Source organism: Telopea speciosissima, chromosome 11, assembly GCF_018873765.1.
Source record: "Telopea speciosissima isolate NSW1024214 ecotype Mountain lineage chromosome 11, Tspe_v1, whole genome shotgun sequence".
In the NCBI taxonomy this organism is placed as follows: domain Eukaryota; kingdom Viridiplantae; phylum Streptophyta; class Magnoliopsida; order Proteales; family Proteaceae; genus Telopea; species Telopea speciosissima.
This window is the reverse complement of record NC_057926.1, coordinates 7,309,206-7,321,302: the sequence shown is the minus strand read 5'-3', so window position 1 is coordinate 7,321,302 and position 12,097 is coordinate 7,309,206. Positions and strand designations below refer to the sequence as shown.

Sequence of the window (12,097 nt, the reverse complement as noted above, 5' to 3'; positions counted from 1 at the left end):
ATATCATGATTTCAATAAAACAAAACTGTTTTTTCTATCTTTCTTCCTCTTCCTCTTCAGTTTCCTACTATTGCAGTAGCTGTGCTTGGCCATTGCCGAGCATGGCCGCTGCCCATTCAACGTTTTTTTTTTTTTTTTTTTTAATAAAAAAAAAACTGCAGCAGGGTGCGGCGCGCCTTGCGCCAAGGTCGCTGCTGCCAAGGAGGGTCGATCAATAGGCGAAAGGGAAGAAGAAAAAAACTGCGAACAACAAGCCATAACCGGCTCTGATGCCACTGTTAGTATATTAGCATTCCATTAACCACAGAGGTTTAGGGATTACCTGAACCGAATGGAATTGCAGCGGAAGGGACGATCGAAGGCGACTTGCAGTTATGAGCATAACGCGATCTCTACAGGCTTCTTCACAGAGAACTCCACACCACAAAACCCTAGGCAATGATGGAAACCCTAGGATAACACAGAACTTGAAAGAGAGGGAGAGAGACGGCTTCTCAAAAGATATGAAATTAATTGTGTTAGGGTTTAGGCGTAATACTTATTTATAGATAAAACCCAGGGTGCCCCTCTCACTTGGTCGACTTCCACTATAGGTCTAGACCGAATAGAAAAGGGGAGGGGTTGGTCACTTAAGTGACCGACCCCTCCAGAGCTCGGGTCTCACGCGGCCAGCCCCTTGTGGGCGCACATATTGGGCCCAGCCCATTAACGTTTTACAGTTGTCTTCGAGAGTTACAAAAGAGAGAGAGAGAGATGAGAGTTGGGTTTGAGACCATCGTTAGGGTTGCTTGGGTTTGATTGGGTTGGAAAACCATGGGTTAGGTTGGGTTTAAAATTGTCTTTACTTTTGGCCTTTGGATTATAGATGAACAGGTGTCACTCAGCCAAGGGGTACTGCCAAGAACTTACAAATCCCCAAATGGCGAGGAGAAAAATCTGCTAGTTACCTATCTTAGTAAGGAAAGAGCAAAAGTTGAGAGCGAAAAGAACCAAGAAGAGATAATGTAGGCTTTATTGAGAAAGCCTTTCCGCAATCTCATAAGACATGTGTTTAGGTAGATATTTTTTTTGGTAATGACATGTGTTTAGGTAGATAATTCGATATATCTCCATTAATTTCTCAATAATAAATACATAGGCATACCCTTACCAACACCTTCCCACTTCCACACTCCCTATAACTACCTCCTATCACATAGGATAACCCCACAACTTCATGTGATCACCACACCACGTACATAAAATACCAATTAACACTTCTGTTGGCGAGATTGGGTTGACAGCTCATCATAGTCATCCTAATCCTCATCCTAATCCCATTATAGTAGGGAATAAAACCAGATCTGATTGTGATTGTAGTTACCGTATTAATCACGGAAATCACTATCATTGTAATCTATTTAAAGATATTAGAATCCTCCCCAAGGAAGCAAGTTGAGTGGGAGTTTAGAACCGTGGATGTAGGCTCTAGTCTAATGAGCTGAACCACGTTAATTCTCTACGTTTTCTTTGCCTTTCTCCTTCGTCCCTTCTTCTTCTCTTCTTTTGCTATTATTTTATGTGAGAATGAACGTGGGAACATGGTATCAAAGCAAAAATCTGGGCAATCCTATGCTGCAGATCTGAGCAACTGCAACTTTGAGGAATACAGATAAGTTCCTTGTTTTATTTTTTTTGTTTTGGTCCTGTCTGTTTCTATAATGGCCGATTCAACTAAATACAACTCTAACTAGGCAAGTAGTCGACTTACCTCGATTCTTCTTAATGGCAGAAATTACCTGCCTTGGTCTAGAGCTGTTCTTGTGGCCCTTGGAGGGCGATCTAAACTTGGATATATTAATGAGACTGTTGTCCCTCCTATTGCTACTGATCCTAAGTTTGGCGATTGGCATGCCAGTGATAACCAAGTTATGTCGTGGATCTTTCATTCCATGGACCCATCAATATATGAAATTTTTGCCTATTCCGATAATGCTCAGGCCCTTTGGGATGCTTTAAAGACCATGTATGGTCATGAAGACAATGCTTCACGTATCTTTGAATTACAACAGGAACTGGTTCATACTTCTCAAACACCTGGCCAGACGTTTACTGAACACCTTGGCACCCTAAAAAAGAAATGGGATGAACTGTGTCAGTATCGCCCCTCTACTCAGGATGTTAAGGATTATATCCAACGTGAGGAGAAAGACCGAATCTTTCAATTATTGGCCAATATTCGTCCTGAGTTTGAAGATCTTCGGAGATAAATTCTCATGAATCCTACTCTCCCATCGTTTGCTACTGTCTGTGCCACCATTCAAAGGGAAGAGACTCGACGCCGTGTGATGAATCCTGATTCCAAATCAGGGTGAGATTTGGCTGAAAGCTTAGCCCATGCTGCTACTGGTTCGCTAAAGTCACAATCTGGTTCTGACATTCGATCTGTCCCTGAAAAAAAATAAGGGAAAATATCGAAGTTCAAGATTTCACTGTGAGCATTGCAATAAAGATGGGCATACTAAGGATCGTTGTTGGAGATTATATCCTCATCTTCGAATCAATAAAGACAAAGGGGGTGATGCAAAGGTTGCAACCCAAAATGCAATCCCTGATTTCCAGGCTTCTTTAGGTATTATCGCTTCACAACTTCAACAGCGTTTGCAAGCAAATGGTTCGGCTACTTCGACTGTTGTTCCTGATTCTGGCAATATGGCACATTTTGGTAATTCCTTTACCTTAGCCACTTGACATACTCATAGTTACTTTATTATAGATTTAGGAGCAACCGATCATATGTGCAGTACCTCCTATGGCTTATCTAATTTTCGTGCCTTCTCTAATGGGTCCCATTCCCCAATTAAGGTTGCAAATGGCACGCAAGTTTCGATTCTTGGTTGTGGAACTTTGAATTTATTTTCTACTACTTGTGATGTATTATTTGTGCCAGACCTATTTTCCAACTTATTATCTGTCACTCAGCTCACTAAGGACTTGAACTGCAATATTGTGTTTTCCCATCAAAAGGTAGTGTTTCAAGACAAACCCACCGGGAGGACGATTGGTGAAGGCCGGTTACAAAATGGACTATATGTTTTGGACTTTCCAAGAGAAGCTTTGGTTGCAAGAAGAAATAAAGATGCTACGACCCAACTTTGGCATTGGCATATGGGGCACCCTTCAGATAATGTACTTTATCATTTAAATTCAGACTTTACTTTGGATTGCAGTTCTTGTGAGACTTGTCATTTTGCCAAGCAACATAGTTTGCCATTTTATTCTAGTGCACATGTGACTACTGCATTATTTGCTCTTGTACACTCTGATGTTTGGGGCCCTGCCCCGATTGATTCCAGTGATGGTTTTAAATTTTTTATTACCTTCATTGATGATATGCCTCGCTCTACCTGGCTTTATCTTCTAACTTCTAAAAGTGAGGTTCTCCAAGTTTTTAAAGACTTTTGTAATTGGATTCATACTCAATATGGTGCTCGACTTAAAGTTCTCAGAACCGACAATAGAACTGAGTATACTAACAATCCTTTCCAATCCTTCCCACTCCTCAACAAAATGGAGTTGCTGAACGGAAAAATCGTCATCTCGTTGAAGTGACCTGTTCCTTGTTATTTCATGGCCATCTTCCTAAGACCTACTGTTCTGACGCTGTTCTTACCAGTTGTTACTTAATCAACCGGCTTCCTAGCAAAATTCTGCAATATAAATCTCCCATGGGGGTACTTCTTGGTCGTACCATCGGCTTCTCTCATCTGCGTGTTTTTGGGAGTGTGTGTGCTTCGTTCACTCCCCTAGTGGGAATCTTCATCCCCGCGCCCGCAAATGTGTTTTCTTAGGTTATTCATCTGTTAAGAAGGGCTACAAATGCTTTGATCCCTCCACCCGCAAGGTTTATTTTTCCCGAGATGTTATCTTTGATGAGACTCGCATGTTTTTTTCTGGCAGGGACCAACTTCAGGGGGAGACATGTGGAGAAAAACATCTTGATTATACTAATTTTGATATTGTATTTGTCCCGTTGCCAATTGATGACCAACCGAATGAAACTAATGTTGATGTTAATGACCAAACCGGTCATGTTGTTGATGATGCACCTGCTGTTGTTGAAGTTAATGATCAAAGGGAAGCGATCATCACCCCTGTTGCACCTGTTCGTAGGTCCATTCGCATCCCTCAGCCATCGACAAGGCTTCAAGATTATACCACATATTGTTCCACCTAGTTTCCTATACAGGACTATTTATATTATGATAACATCTCATCTGGTTTTCGGGTATTCTTGTCTGCTATCGATACTCACAAAGAACCCGCAAATTTTCTTGAAGCCAAGAATTCTCCTATTTGGCAAAAGGCTATGAATGAGGAGCTAGAGGCACTCAGTAGAAACAAAACTTGGAATGTTACTACCTTACCTGAACGGAAGCATTCAGTCAGTTGTCGATGGGTGTATAAAATTAAATATAAAAATGATGGGTCTATTGAGCGCCACAAGGCAAGATTGGTTGCGAAAGGATACACCCAAAAGTTTGGTGAAGATTACAAAGAGACATTCGCACCAGTTGCAAAGATGAATACAGTGAGAGTTTTGATGTCTATTGCTGTTAACCATGACTGGCCTCTCTTCCAAATGGACGTTAAGAATGAGTTCTTGCAAGGAGATTTGGAAGAAGAAATTTATATGGATGACCCCCCCGGGCATCACTTGGAACACCAACTTGGAACTGTTTGCAAGCTTAACAAAGCTATATATGGAATTAAGCAATCACCACGTGCTTGGTATGGAAGATTAAACACTGCTCTTGAAGAAGTTGGTTTCAAAAAGGACAAGTCGGATTTCTCATTATTTGTTAAACACAGTTACAAAGGAATTGTGGTCGTTCTCATCTACGTTGACGACATTGTTATCACTAATAACAACCTCCAGGAAATTGTGTCTCTTAAATGACATTTGAATAAGGAGTTTGACATCAAGGATTTGGGTCAATTGCAATATTTCTTGGTATTGAAGTTGCCCACTCCAGTAAGAGCTTATTCATATCTCAAAGAAAGTACGTTCTTGACCTCTTAAAAGAGACTGATAAAATGGGAGCTGCTCCTTCAGAATCTCCCATGGATTACAGTAGCAAATTTGTTGACAATGTGACTCCATTATCTGACATTGGTAGATTTCAAAGATTGGTCGGAAGGTTAATCTATTTAACCATCACACGACCTGACGTTGCCTATCCTGTTAGCTATGTAAGCCAATTCATGCATGCCCCCATAGAAGGGCATATGGCACTTGTAGATTGTATACTATGATATCTAAAGTCCTGCCCATGACGTGGAATTCTAATGAAGAAACATGGTCACGCCGAAATCATAGGGTACACTGATGCTGACTGGGCAGGAAGTCCCTCTGACAGAAGGTCCATTTCAGGATTTTGTACATTCGTTGGGGGTAATTTAGTTACCTGGAAGAGCAAGAAATAGAGTGTGGTGGCTAGGTCCAGTGCGGAAGCCGAGTATACAGCCATGGCCTCAACCACTAGTGAGTTAGTGTGGCTTCGATTGCTAGTTCAAGAATTGGGTTTTGGTGCTTCAGAATCGCCTATGATATTATTTTGTGACAATCAAGCTGCCATTCATATTGCCTCCAATCCAGTCTTTCATGAACGAACAAAACATTTAGAGGTTGATTGTCACCTTGTTCGAGAGAAGGTCCAAGAGAAAAGCTTTGAAACACCCTATATTCGAAGCGAAGAACAGCTGGCTGACATGTTCACTAAAGCTCTCTCCAAGTCTGTGTTTCAATCCATTATATCCAAGTTGACCTCAGATGGGATCTTCACTCCAACTTGGAAGCGGAGTGTTGGTGAGATTGGGTTGACAGCTCATCACAGTCATCCTAATCCTCATCCTAATCCCATTATAATAGGGAATAAAACCATATCTGATTGTGATTGTAGTTACCGTATTAATCACGAAAAATCACTATCATTGTAATCTATTTAAAGATAATAGAATCCTCCCCAAGGAAGCAAGTTGAGTGGGAGTTTAGAACCGTGGATGTAGGCTCTAGTCTAATGAGCTGAACCACGTTAATTCTGTGCATTTTCTCTGCCTTTCTTCTTCGTCCCTTCTTCTTCTCTTCTTTTGCTATTATTTTATGTGAGAATGAACGTTGGAACAACTTCCTACATACGATAATAACTAGCACTCCCTACGTACGATAACAACATATAATAATAATTAACACCTCCCACATATGAAGAGCCGGGATCCTTCCAATGACATTTAATCATCAGAGTCGATCTTACACCATTCATGGGTATGGGGACCATCTCTGGGGTGTAGGACCACACCCCATGGTTGGTGTGAGATCGATTCTGATGGTAAAAATTTCATTAGAGCGTATATGGATTTAGTGTGATTACGATTCTATAGTCTACGTCCAGCTCAGCCATGCCTGATCCATTCACTCACGCACATAAAAGTGTACCTTCTAAGATTAAAAAAACTGAATCCAGCTCAAAATTAATGGGACCTTCTCAAATGCTACTCTACGTCAGGATCTAAATGCACTCACGCACCTTACATTGTACCTTTTAAGATAAAAAAAACCTAAATCCAGCTTAAAATTAAAGGGTCCTTCTCAAATGCTACTCTACGTCAATATCTAGTAGAAGCATATTCCTTGATGCAGATCCTAGAAGTCAAAATTCTACCAAAAAGAAATATCCTAGAAGTCAAAATTAAAGGAGGCTTTAGTAGGGTAATGTGGAAAATGGAAATTAAAGATAGAAATCCTATAGTTTCTTACGCCTACGTTTCCTTTTCCCTCTCTCCCATCTTTTTCACTCATGGCATCTGGCGTAACCGTCAACACGTCACTTGTTTGTATGTGTCACCCTTATCTCACACCCTTAAATTTTTGGGTTAAATACGCACGCCCTAAAATGCACCCAATATTCCTCATGCCCCCTAAGGTTTTGACAAGTCTACACACATCCCCTAAAAATTTCACGTACCACCCCTACTTTATCTTCTAAAGCCATTTAAGTCCAAAATGCTAAAAAATGATCAAACTACCCTTTCTTTTATCCTTTTTAAAATTTGAAAAGACCTAATTGTCCTAACCTATTTGCTAGAATTTGAAAAAATCAAAATGCCCTCATCTTCCCCAAATCACCACCACCACCTCCAACTCCTCTTCAGCCAAAGCAAAAATCCTGTCAAAACTATGCAAAAACTTCGTGAAATCAAACTATGGAGAAGAAGAAGAAGAAGAAACCTACTCCTAAAATCTACGGCCAGTTGGGGTAGAGCTTACCATCTCCTCTTCCCTCTGCTCCTCCTCATTCTTCTACCAATGGTCTTCTCTGCTACTCTAATTACTACCAGTGATGCCTACCTACGATGCAACGGTTCCATTGCAGAGTGCAATGAAGAGGAGGAGTTGCTGATGGAGTCGGAGATAGCTGGAAGGTTTCTCCAAGAAAGGCAGAAATACATCTTGGGTAATTTACACATACCACCCTTGAGGTTTGACAAAAGAATAATTTTACCCCCCAGTTTTGGAAAATTCTGCGTACCCCCCTGAGGTTTGCAAACGGTAACAAATAAGCCCATTCCGTCAGTTTATGACTAACATCGTTAAAAATACGATGTGAATTATCAAAATTGCCCTTGCAAGAAAAAAAAAAAAAAAAAAAACCTTCAACTCATCTTCCCCAAACGATTTGGGGAAGATGAGTTGCAAGTATCCAAATACTCACAATTAGATAATAAGAAAGTCTATATCCATAACCATCACCATGGCTATGCATACATTCAAGGAAAAACCCATTAAAATTGGGACCTTCCAGAACTAAATAAACAAACTGAATCCCATTCCAGCGATGTCAAATCCATCTTCCCCAAATCTTTTAGGGTTTGAAAAAGGGGAAGACGAGTTGGGCTTTCTTCTTGGGAATCATGAGGAAAATAATAGCTGCTCAAACTGGAGTTTGGTGCTATCGTTCCAAGATGGGAATTTGTGAAATTGGAGGCATTTTCCTGTAGGTTCTTTGATTAATTCCATTGTAATTAGTGATATTTGTCTCTATGAAATCTATTTTAAGGACATCTAGATTTTTGGTACAGTTGTAGTAGCACTGTAAGAGGTCATTGATGCTTTTCTGCTCTTGTTCTGCTAGGGCATTTGCTGTCCACTCCATAGCATTTGGTTTGTTCACATTTTCCCCTTTCTGTACCAGAATCTTAGCCATTTCCAGATGCCCCCCGCAGACAGCAACATGAAGAGATGTTTGGCCATCTTTATCTGTTGAGTTTGCATCGACTCCATGTCTAGTGAGATCATGAACTATATCTATTTCTCCATTCTCTGTACCTTCCAGGATTCTGTTTCCCCTTATTGAATGGATTAATCTCCATGTGGATAATCTTCTTGATATTCAACTTGAGAACTGACTCCTTGATGTCCTGTGTGGCTGTGTGCAGCCATTCTTTGAGGATCTGGATCCGTATGTGGGTCTACAAACTCTAGCCTTTCCAGCCCTTGAGTTTCTGGAAGAAAATGGGGTGTGAAACAGATTAGCTTTATAGCAATCCAAGAAGAAAGCCCAACTCATCTTCCCCTTTTTCAAACCCTAAAAGATTTGGGGAAGACGGATTTGACATCGCTTTATTATCTAATTGTGAGTATTTGGATACTTGCAACTCATCTTCCCCAATCGATTTGGGGAAGATGAGTTGTAGATTTTTTTTTTTTTGTTTCTTGCAAGGGCAATTTTGACAATTCACATCATATTTTTAACGGTGTTAGTCATAAACTGACAGAATGGGCTTATTTGTTACCATTTGCAAACCTCAGGGGGTACACAGAATTTTCCAAAATTGGGGGGTAAAAATATCCTTTCGTCAAACCTCAGGGGTGGTATGTATAAATTACCCATACATCTTTTATGGAGCTGTAAAACCAAACCAGCCCGTCTGTGGTGGAGGTGCAAGTGGTGAAGCTTATACTAAAACCGACAGCTGCCAACCACCTCCTTCAAATCCTCAAAACAGAGGCTGCTCTAAGTATTATCGATGTCGCACTGATTCCTGATTTCATCTCATCATTTGTAATCTTATCTGTGTTGGTATATATACAACATGATTTCTATTCCTACTTTCCGATTCTAAGACACTTCCAATTATGCTTCATACTTAAATCCCTCTTTTAAATCGGCCAGGAATACACTTAAATCTTCACTTTTAGTGATTTTTTCTTTTTAATCAGTAAAATAGCAGACAATCAAAGAAATATACCTTTTTTTTTGCAAGATCAAAAAATCTTTTGAATAAAAAAGCTCAAAAAAAAAAAAAAAAAAACTAAAGACATGGAAATCTTTGCTTCTTCATAATTTTATTTTCTAGTGTTTTGCCCGATTCTAATACCCAACTGATTCCGTTCCAATTTGAATCCATATGTGTTCGATTCCGGGGTTTTAAAGCTGGATTGTAATTCTAATGGCAATTGCAACTTGCAACGACAACAATTGGAAGGCTAATTCACGCAAAAAAAAATTAAAAAATTGGAAGGTTATGGTGGAACTTGGGAGGAGTGAGTCTTTGCTCGAACCACGGCCCACCACCAATTGGTTGAAGGGAGGACTGGCCAAACCCAATTGTCGTCGTTCTAGTTCAATTACAGTTTAGTTTGGCATTGTAGCATTGTGACTGTGAATGCGTAACAGGGTGTAAGGCGAGCTTGCCTTCCACTTGAGCTTCCCATCTAAACCAACCATCACAAAGTAATCTTTAAATGCTAAAAAATTACCAAACTCCCCCTTCATTGCTTGCTGTCTCTTTGCTTTAGCTGAAGAAAAGTTGGAGGTGGTGCTGGAGGTGGGGCTTCACGGTGGTGATGGTGTTAATGGTGGTGGTGGTGGTGGTGATTTGGGGAAGATGAGGGCATTTTGGTCTTTTTAAATTTTAGCAAATAGGTTAGGGCAATTAGGTCTTTTCAACTTTTAGAAAGGATAGAAAAAAGGGTAGTTTGGTCATTTTTTAGCATTTTGGACTTAAATGGCTTTAGGGAGGTGAAGTAGGGGCGGTACGTGGAATTTTTAGGGGCTGCGTGTGGACTTGTCAGAACCTTTGGGGGGAATGAGGAATATTGGATGCATTTTAGGGGGGTATGCGTCTTTAACCCTAAATTTTTCACACTGAGCCAATCCTCTATTGACACGTTACCTGGATGAGTGTTGTACGCTGCCTCAGCACCCAGACATGAGTCCGGATCATCTCCTAGGCCAAGGAGATCGAGTACTATTGGATTTATGTGTCCATCAAACCTGATATGGTCCGGTTCGGTCCGGTTTACTTTGTATTAAACCTTTTATACATTTCGATTTAATATTATCACATGCGATATAAACTTTTTGAGCATTATGTGTCCATAAGTTTTACTTAAAATGGTAGTCACGACTAGGGTTTAGGCTGGGCACCCTTATCATATGATCTTCGCATTGGGTATGCCTAGACATGTTACTGTCGGGGTACAAATGCGAGTGCACATTATGATGTGCATTGGCAAAGAATCTACTTTGTTGAATCTCTCATGTATTACTGCCACATGTAGGATTGGATATATATGTATCATCGAGACCCTGTACTTGAGAGGACCTTGTCACTGCGAAATGTGACCACATTCTTTGGATCATCAATGACTAAGATTCAAGAGAGTCAAAGCTGTTGTTTTGGGAATGCGTGAACATTTCGTGAGTGAGAGAGTTACTCAACATGGTCACTAGTGCACGATTGGGGAACATCAAGATAGAGATTGTCTGTGGATGGTCAGATCGAAATCTGGATCCAATGCCGTTTTAGAAATGGTTTTTACAAAACTTATTTTACATAAAATGATAGATTATATATAGTTTTTATTTAAAATATTTTATCGTGTTTTGCGGGATCCGATCACGTACACAGACGCTCTCGTGTGGACATATTCTATGGAATGAGGTTTGGCAGAACATGTGTACATGCCCTAGATTCCATAATGATGATGTTGATTAGTGGTGAGTTGGTACATAATAATTGATTATTATGTGAGGGTATAAATGGAATTTATTAATTAATTAATTATTTATTTAATTTACTAGATAAGGTGCTATTTTATTTATCTATTCAATATAAATTAAATAATTAATTAAACTATTATCTATTAGATTCTACTTCACCAATTAGAAGCCCATCAGGTTTAAACAGGTTCACGTCAAAGAGGAGAGAGAGAAACAGACTCTCACTGGGATTTTTTCCAAACAAGGCTTTAGAAGCCCTGTCTATTTAAATATCCAAAAACATGGAAGGGAGCTGCACGTTTCCAGCCTTGTGCGTTTTGGGTGCTCCCTCCCTCTTCCACAATTTTGGCTCTCCCTCTCTCATTCTTTTTGGTCTCTAGCTTTTGAGAGTTAGGGTTTTGGAAACCCAGGATTGCTCTTGAAGATTTGAAGAAGAAGATCTTGTTTTGACTTGGAGAACTTTGGCTGCACCATTGGAGGTTTAGATCAGTTTACCTGGTGTGTTCGTTGGAGGAAGAACCACTGTCTATTGGAGGCGCAACACTTGAGGCTCATCAGGTTAGCAAGTTTTTGTTAATTCCTCTTGTTTTAATTATATGATTATTCATGGGATGTAAAAGAAACCCAAATCGATCTCTTTCCGCTGTTCATTCAGGTATGGGATGGATCCCTCTTTCCATGGGATGGAAAAGAGATAAATTTCTCTCTCTTAGGGATCCCATAATTTTATGGGACAAGAAAGAGAAAGATTGGGTTACACCAGGGTTCCCATGGGCAACCCTAAATTTAAATAGGGTCATAGTAAAGCTCCCATGGGCGACCATGAAAAACCCTATGTAAGTACCGTGGTCCTCGGGACGAGGGTTCCTCAACCTTTTGGCGACCGTTTGGATTGGTATGGATAATATTGTCAACATATAATATTGATAAATGGGGATTGGGATCATGCATTAAAATATACTAACATAATGTGAAGTCGCCACCTAGGGTTAAGGCCTAGGACCCATTAAGTGTAGCCCTATCCGTTGTGAACGAAATCGGGCTACATGACT

The 12,097-nt window shown here is 40.2% G+C and overlaps 1 protein-coding gene across 1 annotated transcript; it reads left to right on the top strand.

Moving 5' to 3' along the window:
* Window positions 1-7,292: 7,292 nt before the first annotated feature.
* On the top strand, window positions 7,293-9,140 carry LOC122646416 (protein RALF-like 32). The gene is made up of 2 exons (XM_043839971.1): window positions 7,293-7,480; window positions 8,930-9,140. The coding sequence occupies exons 1-2, from the start codon at window positions 7,346-7,348 to the stop codon at window positions 9,083-9,085; spliced, it is 291 nt and encodes a 96-aa protein (XP_043695906.1). The 5' UTR covers window positions 7,293-7,345; the 3' UTR covers window positions 9,086-9,140.
* The last annotated feature ends 2,957 nt before the right edge of the window (window positions 9,141-12,097 follow it).

What these genes read in the sequence shown, in the direction of transcription:
- LOC122646416 (XM_043839971.1), top strand. Translation starts at nt 7,346, where the DNA reads ATGGTCTTCTCTGCTACTCTAATTACTACCAGTGATGCCTACCTACGA. An exon ending in GGTTTCTCCAAGAAAGGCAG is followed by an intron (nt 7,481 to 8,929) that starts AAATACATCTTG and finishes ATAAATTACCCA; the next exon opens with TACATCTTTTATGGAGCTGT.